The sequence below is a fragment of the Branchiostoma lanceolatum genome, chromosome 2 (assembly GCF_035083965.1).
Source record: "Branchiostoma lanceolatum isolate klBraLanc5 chromosome 2, klBraLanc5.hap2, whole genome shotgun sequence".
In the NCBI taxonomy this organism is placed as follows: Eukaryota; Metazoa; Chordata; class Leptocardii; order Amphioxiformes; family Branchiostomatidae; genus Branchiostoma; species Branchiostoma lanceolatum.
Window position 1 is genome coordinate 17,313,810 of NC_089723.1, and position 19,640 is coordinate 17,333,449.

At 39.7% G+C, this 19,640-nt stretch overlaps 1 protein-coding gene across 1 annotated transcript in view; it reads right to left on the reverse strand.

The window, feature by feature from the left end:
* Positions 1 to 19,640, reverse strand: part of LOC136426885 (coiled-coil and C2 domain-containing protein 2A-like) — a 32,181-nt gene that overhangs the window by 8,351 nt on the left and 4,190 nt on the right. The window contains exons 8-26 of the mRNA XM_066415605.1: positions 19,443 to 19,532; positions 16,576 to 16,593; positions 15,554 to 15,748; positions 14,929 to 15,130; positions 13,437 to 14,037; positions 12,819 to 12,959; positions 7,247 to 7,403; positions 6,982 to 7,089; positions 6,383 to 6,525; positions 5,904 to 6,081; positions 5,378 to 5,531; positions 4,693 to 4,840; positions 3,560 to 3,698; positions 2,962 to 3,174; positions 2,551 to 2,643; positions 2,088 to 2,179; positions 1,143 to 1,295; positions 620 to 695; positions 210 to 319 (exon numbers count right to left, since the gene is read on the reverse strand). Coding sequence (XP_066271702.1) covers positions 210 to 319; positions 620 to 695; positions 1,143 to 1,295; positions 2,088 to 2,179; positions 2,551 to 2,643; positions 2,962 to 3,174; positions 3,560 to 3,698; positions 4,693 to 4,840; positions 5,378 to 5,531; positions 5,904 to 6,081; positions 6,383 to 6,525; positions 6,982 to 7,089; positions 7,247 to 7,403; positions 12,819 to 12,959; positions 13,437 to 14,037; positions 14,929 to 15,130; positions 15,554 to 15,748; positions 16,576 to 16,593; positions 19,443 to 19,532 — 3,011 coding nt within the window. The remainder of the gene's footprint in view (positions 1 to 209; positions 320 to 619; positions 696 to 1,142; positions 1,296 to 2,087; positions 2,180 to 2,550; positions 2,644 to 2,961; positions 3,175 to 3,559; positions 3,699 to 4,692; positions 4,841 to 5,377; positions 5,532 to 5,903; positions 6,082 to 6,382; positions 6,526 to 6,981; positions 7,090 to 7,246; positions 7,404 to 12,818; positions 12,960 to 13,436; positions 14,038 to 14,928; positions 15,131 to 15,553; positions 15,749 to 16,575; positions 16,594 to 19,442; positions 19,533 to 19,640) is intronic.

The window sequence follows — 19,640 nt, forward strand, 5'->3', positions numbered from 1 at the left end:
CCCAGTCGCAACCCAAGGATGGGCGACATGATTGCCTACATGAGTGACATGCTCCTACCAACTTCAGTGGAAAATCTGACAAGACACAAACAGCCATGTACATCTATAACAAAAAAACACATTATGTGCAGTGTACAGTACAATGAGCTGGAAATGTATACTACAAATTGAAGAGTTAGAATTAGAAAGTACAGGTATACATGTCATACCTGAGAGGTAGTTGGAGTTCCTCGTTCCAGCTGGGATTGATTCCCTCCGCGGTGCTCGTTTTCTGGTTTGTACGCTGGAACGTCACCTCCACGAAGGGACGAACCAAAACCTGAAATACAGAAGTGTGTAACAGTTACTATCAACATCTCTTTAACAAAGGCAAACATAAGATGCAATGCTAGTTGAGAGGACCTGAATGTACGATACTGTACACAAATTGTAGTGAATGGATTTTTTGGCCCAAGAGTATTTATCTATCCATTTATCTATTGGTTTGGCTATTCAGCACGCAAAGCTAGGGCTGCCCAAGGGTGACAAAGACAAGACATCAGAATGACATTTTGACATGGACAGCATGACGAGCTATAACAAAATTCTAAGTACATGGCCAAAGAGCAAATTGTCTTACTGCTGAGTGGGCGTCTCCTGCTGTTCTTTCTCCACCTGATGACGTCCCGCTTCCAGCACCTCTGACCTCTTCAGTCCTGGGGGTGGGGGAAAGATTGGAACATAGCCCATGAATGTTATATAATCAAGCTCTTCTGATATCTTCCTTCCATTCTATAGATTATGTTCCATTAAAAGACAATAACTTAAAACTGTCTGATGCCTACACAATCAAATTTTATACCATGACATGGAAACGTACAAGATATGTTCCAAAAGCTCCTGTTAGGTTACTAAGTCACATGTCACACATAAAGCTTCTCAGAACATAGAACAATTGTCAAACAGGAAGGAAATGGATGAATAACTCTGGCATGCTACAACTTCATCTGCACATCCACACCTCTAAATTGTCACTGGTTACAGCAAGCAAAGGTTAAACTAAATCATTTCAGCCAGAGATATTAACCACTTCAAATGTGAACTTCCTAACTTCATTTCATGGGATTTCTAAAGTCTACAAAGTGACATCAAAGCTGCCCCACCTTATCTGCATGTTGAAGGCCCTCTGTATGTTGACAAGGATCTTCACATCTCCTGGCGATAGCGCCTGGGCCGTCACCTTCTTACGCTCCTTCCTTGTAGGCCGTAGAGGACGTCTGGGTTCTGTGACCTTGAGCAGCGTCACAGTGAGGGTCCTGAACAGTGCAGACACAACAGTAAGTTTGGGTGGACAAAATATCAGAATGGTTAAAATCATACCTGTAAAATTTTGTGAAATACACTCCAGCTACCAGTGCTCTGTTGAATGTCCATTACTCTTGTTTGTTTGTTTTATTGAGATCTCCATTAGAGTTCAATCTTAACAATTTATACACTAATCTTCCTGGAGTCCGCCTACATTAAATACAATTTTGTCAATACAAGAACAATACAATTAAATCAAAATACAGGAAGTACGAAAACAATTGTTAGACAGTAAATCATACAAAATCAAATATGATGAACTTAAAAGTGAGGGAGAGGTCAGAGGTCAACATAAGATAACGGAATCATTGTATGGATAATGTATATAAGGAAACCCAGAAGTAATACCAATGACAAGGATGTAATTTTTAAACTCTATATGGCAACTGTTTTTTTATTCAAGTGAGAAGAGATTGCAGATGTAGATATTAGCACCACCAGCAAACACAAGACATTGAAAAGATAAGAATACAAACTTATAACAAAACATGATGCACTAACTTATAACAAAATGATGATCTAATATATATGCAAGAAACAAATGATATGGTATGACAACAAGAATTTCTTGAACTGTTTGTTAATTTCACAATGAACTGCTATCTATCATGTAAATGGCAGGAATCACTTAAAAACAATACATCTTCTACCTGTATGTTTTTGGATTTCAACCTGTTAGAAAATTTTCTGTACATCTTTGTAGATATTTCAAAGAGTGAAATACTTTTCCATGATTTACCCACCCAATGTCTGGTACTTGGTCCTCCACAACCATGTCCTTGGTGGAGAACTGGTGCCGGGCCATTCTATACCGGTTCAGCACATGCTCTTTCACCTGCAGGAAAGGAAGGATGGTAAACAATGATCACAAGATTTCGATAGTTGATGTGGCGTCGGTGTGACGTAACGGTTAGAGCGTTAGATTCGATGCTCACAATGCCCTGACGTTGTGCCCTTGGGAAAGGCACTTGATACGATCTTCCCTGGCGGTGGAGTGATGCCCACCGAGCATCTTTGGCAAATCTGTCTAAAAGTGTGCCAAAAAACACACTACGGATTTGGTGCACCAACATCTAACACATTTGCCACCAAAAAAAGTTTTTTGATAGTTGATACCAACAGTAAGCACATAACAGCCTGAATCTTCCCTCAAATCGATATATCTAAAACCTCATCCTATGTGTGATCTCTGCAGTGAGGACCTACCTTAGACTGGAACCGTGCGACCCTCTTCCTGTGTGCATCCATGTCATCCCGGACATCCTTCTCCTCCTTCTCTTTCTGTCTCTTCTCATATTCCTAACAGAAGGAATAATAATATAATATAATCAGATAGAATTTGAGCCCAGAGTTTAAGTCCACCAGTGTTAATCAAGTTAATCAAAACTCCTTTCCATTCTCATACGCAGATGTCAGAATAGCATATGTTTTGTACATTCATTTGATAAAATATCAGCAACAACAAATGACAGCTGTTTTTTACTCCACTGACACATTTCTGTTGACAGTTTGGATTTCTACAGTTTTTGCTGTGCATGACTTATCCTGTACATAACAGCAAATCAGCTTTCAAGAAAACAGCTTTTAAGCTACGATTTTTTTAAATATGTTTATCACCTTGAAGATGGAATCTGGAATCTCCCTGTCTCGGAGTGGCACCATGGGGTAGGACCGGAACTCTTGAACTTCCCGGGACCTGAGCTTCAGCAGACGGAATCTCTTGGACTTCTCCAGTTCCTCGTCGGTGACAAAGTTGAACTCCTCCTGGAGCTGTTCCAACCGGAAGTAGTCAGGCAATCTGGAGACTCCGTTTTTGCCACCGGTGAAATTCTGTGGCAATAATGGGATGAATACAAATTTACAGTAACTGTTACTTGATTACTTCACAACCCGGTATGTTCCAACTTATATGGACATGTACATGTACAGTACAGTAGCCAAAAAGCTCAGGAAGAGCAATTCCCGAAAGTATAGGCAGATAATTAAAAAAACAGCATGGTACAATGTACATTCATAACACATCTTGGTAATGGTATAGCAGTACATTTCGACTTTTGTAGCCAAACAAGGCCATGGCTTGAGTTACATTGGAAATTCTAAATAATGTTTTACACAATCATGTTATTCATCAACATGGATAAGCTTCCACTCTAAGGCTACAACTTTCCAGGTACATGTAGTCAGGCCTGAAAAAGCCGGATGCTAGTCCTCTCACCTTGACGTGCTGCATCAGTGCTGCGTTGCTGGGGTCGTTTGGGTCCAGCCGCGACTCCTCTATCCAGTCAGCGAGTTTCTCCATGTCCACCATCCCCGTGGCTCCGATGGCCGCAACTGGGTCGGCCTGCAGCATCGGACTGGAGGAGGCAGCGAGGTGAATCAGGATGAGTACAAAACTTAACAAAAGAGAAGGTCTACAACCTCAGTGGATAATGAAATGATGGGACAGGTTTTACAAAAGAGAGAACTATTCTCGGAGTGAACAAATGCCATCATGTCCACCATCCCCGTGGCTTCGATGGCCGCTACTGGGTCCGCCTGCAGCATTGGACTGGAGGAAGCAGCGAGGTTGAATCAGGGAGGATGGGTTCAAAACTCTGAGTTAATCTATTTGCAAGTTCTTGCCCAAAGGGGTAAGTGCAACATGAAACAATGCATAGAAGAAGTATACAGACATTGTTAACAATGCTGACAAGTGGAACAAAATGTAATTACTATTCTAAGAATTGCTACGGAATACAATCTAAGCTTTTGGGGTTTGACTTCTTTTTTGGAAGCAGTTGATGAAGAAGGTCTACAACCACGGTGGATAATGAAATAGTGGGACAGGTTTAACAAAAGAGAGGACCATTCTCAGTGTAAAGAAATATCATCATTTTCTAGATGAAACCTGCAGCTCTAGAAGTAGACACCTCCTGCAATTCAATTGAATCTACAACATTCCATATATCCAAGAGTTTCTTTGCAGCTCTTTTTGAGTTCCTAGTCCTGTATCTATGAGGTCTGCCCTCACCATGCTACATGTAAGTAGATTAGTGCAGTGCAGCCCTTTGCAGGATTCATACATTTTTTCTTGTTCTTCTCCATATTCTAAAGTTACACAAACCCAACACATGTCTTTCTTCGACTCTTTACGTCTCGGAAGATTGTCAACAGCTTCGGCCAGTCTCTAGCCTTCAGTCAACTACTCTGTGTAGTCCTGGCTTGGCAGTGCCTCTCATGGCTCATAATGCCTATTTTTAGCTGTACCGCAAAATGCTCAGTTAAACACTTCACCGGGATCCATCCCCAACACATGTACATGTACATTGTACATGACTGTACAGAAACAGTAACTATTGTGCTGTGTACCTGTGGATGGTGGCGGTTGTGGGTCCTACAGGAGGGACCAGGGGGGTGCCGTCGTCCTTCGTCCCCCAGGACACACTGGTGCTGAGCATGCCGGTGGTCAGAAGACACAGGGGGGCCGAGTTGTCCTCCTCAAAGGAAAACATCACTCCTGGGGAGGCAACAATAGAAGCGATGAATTCAAGACAGCACTGACATGTGGTAATGATTTATTTAGGTAAACATCAGTTGAAAATTCTGAATGTCTCTTTCTGACATTTTTTTTAAATATTAACATTGAAGACAGAAATGAAGTTCAAGTTGTTCTCCTCAAAGGAAGACATCACTCCTGGGGATGCAACGATGGAAGTGTTGAATTCCTGACAGCACTGACATGTAAAAATGTTTTATTATCTTGGTAAACATCAATTGAAAATCACCAAATTGTCTTCTTCATGCCTCTAAATGACATTTTTGAGATGTTAATTTTGAAGGCAGAAATGAATTCTACAAGTAGAAAACTAAGCAGTATTGAATCGCTCATTTCACAAATATAATATCAAATGTTCCAAGCAATAATAAACGGAGATAAGACAGCATCAATTCAACAATAGGTTAATTAAAACTTTTCATCTTGCGATAGGCAATTCCTTCATAAAGGGTCTAATTGAAACTCAGTCACAAAGTTCAAACAAAGCCAGTCATGTACCGCTGCCGACGGCCTCGTGATCGTACGCCACCCGCTGGTCGCTGCTGAACTCCAGGTCCTCCAGCTCCACGTTCCCCGACGTCACGGCCGCCTCCGGGATCCCGGCGTACACTTCAGCAAGCAGGGTGTTGGACAGGGTTCCCTTCTCAAACACCTACAGGGACATGGATGTATGACAAGAATGTATACTGTACGTTTTCAAAATGTATCTAGCCTCTGGGATGCCGGCATACACCTCAGCCAGCAGGGCGTTGGACAAGGTTCCATTCTCAAACACTTACAAGGAAGAATGTGTGTGTATTCAAACTGTACATAGCTACAAAATGTACATGTTTGAGTCTAATTAAGGTCCATCTTGTAACAATGACATTTCAGAAGGTGAAGTTGTCACATTGCCAGTACGGTTTCAACCTTCCAAGGCAAAGTTATTTCTTATCCCTATGCAACACTGTGCTTCTACAAATTGCATTTGTCACATCAGTAAAGTTATGTTTCTTCTATCTGGAGAAACTAAAAGAATACCTACCTGTAGTTTGATGCTCTCTGGCCACTGTATGATGAGGATGGGGAAGATTTCTCCAAATGTCACCTTAAAGTCTGATGTCACGCTCCTTGGCCTGGTTCTTGACACTTCCTTGTCATTGAAGAGTACCTTGACGAATACTTGTAGCCTCTCCACATCTTGTCTTCTCTCCTGTTCACCTCTAACACAGAAAAAAACAGTAACACATTCCTCAAGTGTTTAGCCTCATACAATCAAAGCAGAACAATATTCAGACTACCAAGGTCATGTGTGTACAAATTTTCCCTGCCATATGAACTGGGGAGACTTTCAGCCACACGCTTCTTGGACATATGTTGTACATGTATCCTTTTAGAATATAAATCAATGGAGGATAAATTTTTTAATAGTTTTAGGCAATGCTGTAGATTGACCTCTCTTTGGAAAGATTGCTAACTTGCTGATTAGCATACCTGGGACACTTCACTTGCTGATTAGCATACCTGGGACACTGTTGTTTAGGAGTGATGGTTGCTGTGTTGGTGACCTCAGGAGTGAGGATGGGTTCTCCGGGTCTTCTCCTGATCTGCAGGGCTTTCTGTCGCACCTTCTCACGTAAACCCTCTCTGTCTGGGGCCTGGGGGGCCTGAGGTGGAGAGCGTGGTTACAGGGAAACCAATTTCAGTTAAGTCCTTTCTACTCATTGCTAAGCAGAAAAAGCACTGGTGCCATTTTTTTTAGAAGTCTTTGGGATGACTCGGCCTGGAATCAAGCACATTTGGCTATTGCAGCGTTTGATCCAATCAAATCACGGCCCGTGGTTTACTTTAGATCTTCATTTACTTTCATTCTACAGCAAAGGACAGCGAGCCTGATAAAGCACTGATTGTATACTATACATATCGTCATGATAATGATTACCATGTTGTTTTAATCATTGAGAAAACGTGAGCCAAATACACATGTACACACAAGAACATTATACATTGTACATAATGTATTTCAAGCAAACTAAATTCCTAATAATAATAGTCAGATGTTTGAATGATGTAATGTTGTGCATGTTGTTGAATTGTTCATGTACGTGTATGTATGACATTACCTCTGGTTTGGGTAACAGTTCTCCCTCCTCAACAGACTCGTCCTGCAGACTGTCTTGTAGACTCTCCCGTGAGCCTTCTTTCTTCTTCTTTTTCTTCTTCTTCTGCTTCTACAATAAGAAATAAAAGTAGATTTCACTCTTCGTCCAATAATCTCTGAACTCTGTTGTATTGCATATTTCTGTTGCATCCAACATTTTCTGTTGCATCTTTACAAGAAAACACTGACATGTAGGAAAAAAGCCCATGATGTTCTTATGTACTCACCCTGGCCTTGTGCTGTTTCTTCCACTCTGCCATCAGTGCCTCGTATCTGTCCACCTGTCTGCGGTACTCCTCCTCCATCGCATCTTCCTCCTCCTGCACCTCCTCTACTACCTCCTGCTCCCACACCACCCTGTCATTCTCCTTGTCTGTCTCCTCTCTGAAGGAGAAAGGAGAGCATCTCTCAGGTTTAGTCGAAAAGAGACGGGCCAAATCAACAAACATATATGCAATCCTTGTTTCTCGTACATTTTACTACTTGTAGATTCTACATTTGTACTCATCTGATAAAAATGGGTGTTCACTGCTGGTCAACTGTTTTATCTTACATGCACAAACACGAAGAGAGCATGTGAAGAGAACTTTAAGTTAAAGTCAAAGTCCTCTTGCTCCACTTGGTGGAGCCTATGGAGGCGCCCATCTCTGATTCACAGCCCTTGGGCCACACAACTTTGTGCAGGTCTCTACAGCAGGGGGGCTAGTCTGCTGGTTGTGATGTGTGCGAATGAAGTCTAAAGCAAGATGTATTTGCACACGACAAGAAAGAGCAACAATTATTGGTAAGTATAAACATACATCAAGGTTCTGGCTGAGGGTCGCAAACTTCGGGGCAACACTCGAGGGCTCGCTGTGTTTGAACACCTCCCCCCTCCCCTACAGACAGCGCGTTCACAACTTGTTCCAGAAAGGGACTCAGAAATTGCTAAAGCAAAAGACAAAAACTCTAAGGTACATGTATCAATCTGGGTTCCACCAAAGAACACTTATGCAGTCCTGTTGGTTAACGGTAAAGAAAAGAGACGAGTTGATGCTGTGGATATTGTGTTGTCAAAAAGGGACATGTAATAAGGCAGGCCTTCTCCACTCTTTAAAATGTGTCTGTTAAATTTTTGAGTTTGTGAAGAACATCTGAGTATTAAATATTGCTTACTATAAATCTGTATTATGCTTACTTTAGGGTTTGTTGATTTTCTTTCTGATCAGAGATTAAGTTAGATTGTTTTTTTGTTTGTTTTGTTTTCCCTTGGTTTATTGTGATGAAGTTTATGATAATGTTCACAACCTTGTTATGTGGAATTATTTAGTGTACTAAATGGAGCTCGCAAAATAGATAGACCACCAATTTTTGAGTTCGATGTTTGTGATTTTTGGTGGTGTTTATGCTGCCTTTCTATTCTTTTGGAACCATCCAACAATATTGTTTTCTGATTCTATTCTGATTTCAGTATTATGTTTGTATAATGATATCTATATTATGATTTCTAACTCCTTAGTTATATACTGTACACTTTGGTTTACTTTTGTTAAGTGCCATCCAGCCTTATTGTTTTTCTGTTATGTTAACCTTGGTTGTTCAGTATCGTTTGCTCATATTAGTCCAGTCATCATGATTTCTCCATGCCACCACACCCCTGATGCCTCCAGTACCTTCTCCATCTTGTACGACCCATCCCAGAAGACATGACACAGGTAGAACTACAAATCTCAAGTTATAATTGTAATGGCCTTGGCAATCACATTAAACGTAGGGAAGTTTTAACCTGGTTAAGGGATAAGCCATACGATATATATTGTCTCCAAGAAACACACTCTACAATACAGGATGAGACTAGATGGCAGAAGGAGTGGGGGGGTTCCATGATTTTTGCACATGGGACCTCCAATCAAAGGGGTACAGCCATTCTATTTAAAAATAGTGTTGCTCCTAATATTTATGAAACAAAATGTGATATTAATGGCAGGTGGATAATTGTTGATTTGTCAATTGATGATTATAGATTTTGTCTTGTGAATATCTATGCGCCTAATGAAGACTCTCCTGAATTCTTTTCCAATTTGTGTAATGAAATAGAATGTTTTGATGTATGTAATGAGAATTTGATTATAACGGGAGACTTCAATACAGTGCAAAATCCACAGTTAGATAGGTCGTCAATACATAAAACATACCACCCCAAAAGTTATGATGCCATTTTAGAACTAATGGGAGAATTTGACTTGTATGACATATGGAGATTCAAGAACCCAAACACAAGTAGATACACATGGAGACGCAGAAAACAAGCTAGTAGGATAGATTATTTTCTTGTAAGCTTTTCTTTGATGAACAGGGTAAATAAGTGTGTAATTTCAGAAAGTCTAAAATCCGATCATAAGCTTATTGTATTATCTTTTGTGACTGTTGAGTTCCCCAGAGGAAAGGGTTACTGGAAGTTCAATCAATCCTTATTGGAAGATAGATCTTTCTGTCAAAAGACAATTGAAATTATGACTGAATTTTTTAATATTAACAGAGGATCTGCCAATCCTCATATAGTCTGGGAGTCTGCGAAATGCTTTTTTAGAGGACATTGTCTTAAGTACTCCAGCTGGAAAAAGAAACAATATTTATTAAAAGAGAAACAATTAATTGATCAAATTAATGAATTGCATAGACAAATAGACAGTACACCTACACCCTCTAGTTCTATTACTGGCACTCTGGAAGAGAAACAATCAGAACTTGAATTGCTTTACAGTCAACGTGTACAAGGAATTTTGCTTAGATCCAGGTCTAGATGGATGGAACAGGGGGAGAGATGTAACAAGTATTTTATTAAATTGGTTCACAGAAATTATACCAGGAAAAACCTTCAAAAATTGAAAATATCAGATGAGATCTATACTTGTAATCCAGAGGAAATTTTAGACAAGCAAGCTGAATTCTATGCCTCCCTTTATTCCTTTAAAGACCCTCCAGAACCCTTAACCTCCCAGACCTCTCAAGATTTTTTCCCTAATAATTATGATAAACAATTGTCGTTTGATCAACAGCAGGCATGTGAGGGGTCGATAACTGAGGATGAACTGTTCAAGGCAATTTGCTCATTTTCAAAAGGCAAATCTCCTGGTATTGATGGTATTCCTTGTGAAGTCTATAAACATTTTTTCTCAGTATTTAAAGAACCAATGATTGAAACCTTTAATCATTCCTTGTCCCAAGGCTTCCTATCAGATTCACAGAAGCAAGGGATTATATCCTTATTATTAAAACAGGGCACTAATGGCCAATATAAAGACCCAACCATATTAGATAATTGGCGACCTTTGACCTTACTCTGTTGTGATACTAGGATTCTTTCAAAATGTTTGGCTTTGAGAATTAGAAATGTAATAACTAATATAATAGATAAAGATCAAATCGGTTTTATACAGGGTAGATTTATTGGTGATAATATTAGACGGTTACTTGACATCATAGACATTTATGAGGAAGAAAAAAAGCCAGGCCTTATATTTATTTCAGAGTTTAGAAAAGCCTTCGATACGGTACGGTGGGATTTTCTTATTAAAGCACTTGAATTTTTTAATTTTGGTTCAAACTTGATAAGCTGGGTGAAAATTCTATATAATGATATAAATAGTTCTGTCTTGAATAATGGATATTTGTCAAAACCCTTCAAATTGCACCGTGGTGTAAGGCAGGGTTGCCCACTCAGCCCGTATTTATTTATTATTGCCATTGAAATGTTAGCCATCTGATCAAAATCCGACAGAATCATAACTTGTCTGGATTGTCTGTTCATGGAAAAATGTCAAAAATCTCACAATATGCAGATGATACTAACTTCCCCTTTAGTCCACATCTGGCGTCCTTTAATGCTCTTGTAAAAGACCTTGATGGTTTCTCTAGTATCTCAGGTCTCACATTAAATTTTGATAAATGTAAGATCTTGAGAATAGGAACCTTAAAACATAGTAACTTTAAATTACCCACAAATCTCCCTATTCAGTGGATAGATGGAGGTGTGGAGATTTTAGGAATTCATATACCTGTGGATTTGTCCAACATAGTTGATGTTAACTTCAGCCCACGTTTGGACAAATTAGATAAACTTTTGTACCCATGGAAAGGAAAAAATTTATCATTATATGGAAAAATAACTATTGTTAATTCTTTATGTGTTCCTCAATTTACCTATCTCTTCCAGACCCTCCAAATGCCAGATAAATCATTTTTTGTACAGTATGAGAAAAAGATTTTTACCTTTATCTGGGGTGGAGGTCCTGAGAGAGTTAGGAGAAAAACGATTTATAACTCTGTTGTCAATGGTGGTTTAAGACTTATTAATTTGTATGCTTATGCTCTTTCCATTAAATCATCCTGGGTACCTAAGTTATATCTTAATCCTCACTGGTTTGCAGCTTGGCCACTACATACACACCCTTCCCTAGGAACTACTCTATTTCCCTTTTACCAACTCCAATCAGCACATGGTTTGAATATAAATCCTTTTCTATTAGAGATCTTGAATGCATGGTATAAGTATCAATATAAACCCCCCACTACTTCTGATGAGATCAAGCAACAAATCTTATGGATGAATGCAAATATTCTTGTTGAAGGAAAACCTATATTGTATGCTGCCTTTCTAAATAGACATGTGATTTTTTTAAATGATATTTTAAACAATGATGGTAGAATAATGTCATATGATGAGTTTTGTTACAAATATGGTCAAGTATGTAATAACTTTACCTACATGCAATTGGTCACTGCAATACCAAAAAGCTGGAAATTCAAACTAGTAGGAAACTTTTGTAACTATGTATGTAGACCAGAACAACATAATAGTAAATGGTTGACAAGAATTAAGATCAATAGAGATATGTATGAGTTTTTTCTCTTATCTGAAAAGCTAATTGATTGTCCACACAATGTACAAATGGCATGGCTGTACCTCTTTGATTCCCCTATACCCTGGAAAATAGTGTATACGTTTTTGATATATAGTACTATAGACCCTGTGACTAGATATTTCCAATATAGACTTCTCCATAAATTCTTGCCTACTAATCGATTATTATATATTTGGAAACTAGTAGATAACCCTTTATGCTCCTTCTGTCATCTAGAGGAAGAAACATACATTCGTGTCTTCTGGGATTGCCCGCAGTTAATAAAATTTTGGGATGACATTAAATGACATTAAATTGGTTTTATGAGAAAACAGGTCAACTTTTAAACTTAAATGCATTTAATATCATATTTGGAAATTTATCTCGGGGGGTCCCTGTTATATGTAATGTTATAATCCTGTTAGCCAAAACCTATATATACAAAAGGAGAAAGGCTGGTCATTTAAGTTTAAATTCCTTTACCAAATATGTTAACTTTTTTCAACAAGCAGAATATTTGATTGCAGCAAGAAGGGGAAAACTGGAAAAGCACAGGGGGAAATGGGGGACTTTATGTTTATGTTTGCAATAAGTTATTTTCAGTTGTGTTTCAGTTTTTTCAAATGACACTATTATCTATGTTTTTGATTGAAATTATGTTATTGAATGGATAAAGTTTTCTTTTGTATATGACACATGTTACTGGACGGAGAAAGTTTTTGTTTTATATGACACTGTTTTTGTATGACAAGTTATTACTGACGTCAATTTGTATATGACATTTATGTTACTGAAATACTGACTGTGTTGTTTATGTTGTTGGATGGAAAATGAATAAAAAAAAATTGAAAAAAAACAAAAACAAACATACATCAAAGTAATAGACAGTGAGAATGAAATCTAAAGGAAGACGTACTTGCGCACGACGAGTTTGGCGGAGGTGTTGGCGAAGGCCTGCAGCTGTCGGAGAGCCTTGATGTCACGCCAGACCTTCAGGATGTTCTTCAGCAGGTTCCTGTCGGCCTGCTGCTCCGCGTCACGCAGCTTACGGGTTTGTCTGGGGAAACACACAACATGTTCCTTCTGTGATGTGGAATTGCTGCCATTTTGCTGTATACTGTTGTTATAACTGTTATAGGGACATGCAGACCACTAGTTCTGGTGGATATTCATCTCTTATCGGCCAAAAATTGGATTATACATTATGTAAATCACAAAGCAAGTCTATTGGCAGATTTGTTCCCCAATATTGGCGATTAAATGTGTTGATAAACCTGTACATGTTGCTATTTGTGTGAATTCCAGTTGCCAAAAAAAGTTCCAAAGAGGTAGACTTTTTATACTTCATTGATTACATTTATGCTACATGTATATATAATTTCTGTTGAGAAATATCAGGGTTTTTTTTTGGTGAATAGTGTATTAATTGTAGAAACATTATCAGTGAACTAGTAAGCACAAAAGGTGGAAACCATTCCCTATATATGTCTTGTATGTAAATGTGGTTACCTTACATTTCAAAGCACTAGCCCACCTTATCTCGTTCTTGTACTCCCTCAGCCTCCCACTTTGCTCGGCAGGTTGAGGGTTAAGTCCCTGTCCCTCCTGTGACTCCAGGTGTCTCGCTGCAGCCTTCAACGCCTTCAGTTTATCCGTCAGGAAATTAGCCATGTTTTTGTGAGTCCTCACCAAGTACTGTTGGTAAAGTTGGTTCAGTCTTGCCGACAAAACGTGCTCACGACTAAATAAAGAGTGGTGGGTGAAGACTAGCGTGTTCACGTCGACATCCAGCTGGTAGCGGCCACGGCCAGATATCTGCTCCGACCCATCGATGTACCTCCCGTCAAACTCCTTCAACCACGCCTTGCGGTACTCAGTTTCTAACATCGGCTCTGGTTCGTCGATTAGCATGTTTGGCGGACGGGTCGGTTCCGTCTTTAACGGATCGGGAAGAGCGAGTATTTTCCCGTCTTCACCGAACCACTTGGACCCCCGATCATCTGGTTCTTTGAGAAGCCTGTCTTCAGCAATGTTTTGGTTCTTGTAGGGAACAGGAGGTCTCTCTCCCACATAGAAGCCCTCCTCCTCAAGATATCTGGGCTGGGCGTCCTGGGGAACCTTCTCTTCTGCAGGAACTGGAACACAGTTTGATAGGAAAGTCAGATTAGGTATGCATATTCATGCTCACATTTCTCAATACAGCTTGTATCGTCTACTGTTTATCATTGGACTTAGAAACTATGTCATAGTGCAAAACGTCTCTAAAAAGATTCTACCGGTAATTCAGTATTTTAGATTCCATATGTCAGGGACTTAAAATTTGCAACAGAGTTTCCCACACATACATGTATGCACTGGTTCTCTCAGGAGGGGAGGGACCGGTTAATGGACATGCGCACAAAACACAGTTTGCATGTCCACCTTATTTTTCTTGTTATTATTTTTGAGGATTTTTTCCTGGTGAAATCTTTGGTCTATTTTGGCTAGTTTTCAGGCAGGGAGACCAGACATGTGTTTACTTTTCAAATCCAGAAAGAAATGGTGACCTTTGACATTTGTTGTGGTATAGAATTACATCATTTGGGAGGGGATTTTCCCCTACTAGACCAGCGATTCCCAGCTGCAGGGGGTAAGATCAGTGTTTGTTTACGTTCAAACAGGTCTGGTGCATTAGAATGCAGGAGTCAAATCCTTGCTTTTTCCACAAACGGCAACTCGACATGTTTAGCTGTCCAGTGGATGGAACTTTTTGGACATTGAAATACTGTTAAGTGTACTTTGAAGCCTGTTTTTGTTCCTTGTTTTGTACATAATCTGATGGACGTCTGTTCACCTACTCCCTACCCAGGACTTAACTCATATAAAAGAAGTAGTTAGCATGATCTTTGGAACTGGGTACATACTACTACATGTCAGGAAGGTACATGTAATGATAAGCCAAATTCCAATTGTTTGACTTTTTTCGTGTATGTAATATTTTCTTTGTATAATATGATGATATTGAATTTAAAAAAGTCCCTGTTTACCAGGCAGCATGCTGGGTACAAAGTAGATGTCCTTCTCCCTGTCCACCCTGGCCTGGTACCCCGTGTACTGGGCAGGGTGGACGTGAGTCATCTGCCAGCCTGCGCTCAGGTAGTCCTCCAGCGCCTCCTGGGCCTTCTCCGCTTCTTCTCTCCGCCGGTCCGCCTCCCGCTGCGGCTGCTCGACTTCGCCTTCCTCCTTGGGCTGTGGAAACATGGGAAAAAGGAAATATTAAGGCTTAAAGGAACTCTCTACTGGTAAGGACGACAAATCAACAGACCAATGTATCCTTTTGTATGGCATCCTTAGGGTCATCTACATCAATGTATCTCCAATCTAAGCTACATGTACATATTGTATTGGTGTACTGGTATAACCTGCCTTCTGGCCTACATACCAGCCTGTGTTTGTAATACCCATAAACTCCCAGTGGAAAAGTCCTATGTGTATATGTGAAAAGTATGACCCATATTGAGAAAAACTACATGTGCAGCTCTCAAGTTGAACATGCACATGAAGTTTTTGCCTCAGCATAGCCTTCTCCCTGCTGACTAACCCTGTAAATAATTCAGATTTCGTGCCAAAACTCTACTTCAGCAGGGAGAAGGTTAGAGTCATCTCAAAGACTGGCTGAATATGAAGACTACCGTGTACCTCAGTCTCCCCCTCCTCTTGAGCCTCCTCCCCCTCCTCCACACCCTCCCCGCTAGGGCCTGCCTCCGGCTCCTGGGGGACCGGGGTTTTGGGTGCCTCCTCCTCCTCCTCAGCATCATACACGTGTGTGAAGAAGTCGTACGCCTCCTCATCTGTGGGCAGGGCATCCTGCAGTCACACCACACAGGGGAGCAAAGTCAGCTGTACGTTCATGAGATTCAAACACATGTTTACACAACACAACATGTTTCGGCTGACATGGAAATACATATGAGTGAATATCTAGCCTGGGTCCTATCTGATTAATACCGGGGCTCCTACACTCATTTTTTCAGGGTAGCGAGTGTAGGAACCCCTGTAGTAATCGGAAGGCACCCAGATTATGAATATCACCCCTATAACCTTTGATTTTTAAATGAATGATGATTTCCATGAGAAAGTCAGTATTCCAAATACAATGCAGTCTGACAGTATCATATTCCATTGTTGCTATTGGTCCACCAACAAATAGCTGAATTTGCTCAATAAGGGTAATCTATGACATGCAAACACAAGAATCTATGACATGCAACTATAAATAGGAATCAACATGCATGCATGTAATTTTATTAGATGATTTAGATAGTAACCATAACATACATTATACATATCATGCAAACATACATGCAAGCACTTAAGGCCACACCATTTTAATTTCTTGGTTAACGGAATTTAAAAAAAATGCTAGATTGGAAAATCAACAGGAAAACAGAATCTCAGAGGAAAGTTTGTACTTTGGTGCACACAATTTCAGGGAGTGAACAGGGTCAGGTGCAAGTTTTTCAAAATCTGTTAACCAAGACATTAAATTGGTGTGGCCTAAAAGATTGAACCATGCACTTGAAGCAACAGGGAATGTCATTATAGCTTCCCTAAAGAAAGCAATGTTGCATGTACTTATGGGACAAGGGATTTGTCTTGGGGCATGCAAAACTGTCTCCAAGTTTTTAACCAACCTTCTTGGCTAGCAGCTCCTGCGTGTGAAACCAGAGGCAGTAGAAAAGAGACAAATCCGGCAACAAAAACACAAACAAACAAAACAGTGTAAACACAGCAGAAAGCAGTTGTCTATGAACACAGGGATTGCTACATAATACATTATACATCCACACTTGAACTAAATTACAGTAGAAATGATAGAACTATATTATTTAGTTCTTGTATTTATAGTTGAGCTGAGTTTCTTGCAATCCACTTTTAGCCTGCCATTAGTTATGATATAAGCATGCAGCTTAGAAAGCATAACTTTAAATAATCTTTTTCTTCATTTTCCACATCATCATATAAATCTTTTAAAAATCTAAAAATGGTCTTCGTTAGCAAAGGTAGGAAAATGAGAAGTATGTGATTGACAGGAAAGGCTGTGGTTTAGTCAAGGGGACCATCAAAGAAATGAAAACTTAGACTGAATTTTTTTTCAACAATTTGTAGTACTACATGTAGTTTATGGCTTATGGCATACATTGTAGCAGCCAAAACCAAATATTCTTTTCTATGAGTTATACCCAACAATCTTTCAACTAGTTACTACGAATCATGATGTTGTTAAAGGCATCCAGAGCATTTATCAGGCTTGAAACTTGAATAAAAAACTCCAATTTCTAGTCATTCCTACACATAGTAAGTTTAAATAACACTATACCATTACACATCGACATTAAAGTAGCAAAGATACGATGTCGTTGTGTGGTGAGAACTGATAGAAAATCCAAGCCCTAATAGATTGATCCCGACTGTCCATCACAATTAGCGGTTCGACCAATGAGAGAGTGACTGCATGTCTGTCAAAGATTTGCATCTTTATGCTTTAATTTTGCATTTCTACGTTTTGACGGAGGTGGGCGGGGCTATGGTGTCGGTCTATTTACACTAGGCGCGTGAAACTAAAAGATCACCGTGTAGCTTATTTTTGTGCCGCTTTTGAGCACTTATGATAAGAAATCCGCACGCAAGTCTGGTTGACAATGGCATTAAATGTCAATTTCATAAAGATTACAGCAACTAGAATATTTCTTGTTTTCAAGCCTCATAAAATGCTCTGGGTGCCTTTAACTGTTGAATTTCTTATTGGTTGACTGGTTTGTATGATTAATCAATTATTACTTAATTGATGAAATGATTCAATGACAAAGGGCCAGCAATGACTGACATTGGATTACTGATGACCAAGTTAGTCAGTAGGAGCGAATAGTTAGTAGGAGGACTGGAGTTACTTAAAGGCACCCAGAGCACTTTATGTGGCTTCAAACTCAAATAAAAAAACTCCAGTTTTTAGCCATTTCTACACATAGTAAGTTTCAATAACACTATACCATTACATATCGATAATCAAGGAGCAAAGATGCGATGTCGCTGTGTGTTGAGCACTCAAAAAAAATCCAAGCGCTGTCAGCGCCGCCGTTTTTGTTCTCAAATTTTCCGACTTCTTGGAACGTGACGTCCCGTCGCCGGAACTTGCAGAGAACTGACCGTTCCAGTCGAACACAGGAATAACGCACAAGTACACGAGAGACGGACTTGGTAGTAGTTGGCAATGTGTTACGTAAGCTCCGTCCCCTTGAGTGCCCGAGATATTTTCTTTTTCATTTCGTTTTTTTCTTGGGTATTCATGTAGCCAATGCAGTGAGATATCTGTCCCAGATATGCATTGTCATTTCTGTCCCACTAGCGCTGTTTTTGACGGAGGTGTTCCAAATAGAACAGGGGGTTCTATATGGTGTTCGACGGGAACGGTCCATTACCGACGAAAAAACCGTTTTGAGTTCTGTTTCAATCTAATTACACTAGGCGCGTGAAACTAAAGGGGTCATTGTGTAGCTTATTTTCGCGTGGCTTTTGAGCGCTTGTGACATGTAATCATCACGCAAATGTGGTAAACAGTGGCATTAAATGACAATTTCATAAAGATTACAGCAACTAGAATATTTCCAATTTTCAAGCCACATAAAATGCTCTGGATGCCTTTAATTGGTATGTACGAGGCGTGATCAATAAGTCCTCGGCCTCACACAGAAATAAGGTGCACAACTCAAATTATGGGGCATGATTATGTAGTTTGACATCTTTTAGAAATATCCCCCAAATTTCACATTATTGTGGCCAATACATGTACTTTGACGTCAATTTGAAAACGATTAGGTAAGTGACGAGAAAAACAAGGGTACACTGTGGTCAGAGCTGTGTGGGTCGAGTTCTTCATGCCATGAATTGGCATAAAATCTTCGAAGACATTGTCAAAATGTTTGATAAAGATTACCTTCTTCCCTTCAGCAAAGCAAGTTGGCCCACACACCTTAAGTCACAGCTCAATTGTCCATGTTTTTATCCTTCTACCTCACCTAATGTTACTGAGTGTCGTCTGTAAAGTGATGATCATAATGATTTGAAGTTTGGTGGATATTGCTAAAAGATGTCATACTACATAATTATGCCCCAAAACTTGAGTTGTGCACCTTATTTCTGGGTGAGGCTGAAAACTTATTCATCACCCCTCGTAGTTGGTTTATAATGAGGGTAGGTTATCAGCTGAAAGACAATTAGTTGATTGGCGACAGACAGACAGACAGAAAAGTTTCACAGAAAATGTATGTTAACCTCCAGCATGCTAACTGGCACTGTAGTCTCTTTCCCTTTCAAAACTGCATTTTTTTACAGCAAGTTTAGGGTGTTTCAAGTTTAAAAGGTGTAACCTCTCAAAAGTTAATGATAGAAACTTGGAATGAAGAATAAAGTGCAGCCAATGATGTTTTCATTCTTTTTTCACTGCCAACAGCATGGCGAAGGCTAATAAAGAATTGTAATCTTAGAGGGACGTCTTAAATACCTTCATTCCTTTGCCAGCCTTCTTCCACTTGGACCTGGCACTTAGTGACTCTTCTAGTCTCTTCTCAGCCTCCATATCATCTTTACTCATCTGGAAAAAAATGACCCAACATGCTTCAGTCAGTGGGATCAGACTTGTAGCAAGATCCTACATCATATCATACCAGGGCTAGGTATTCTTTTTTGAGAATACTAGTAC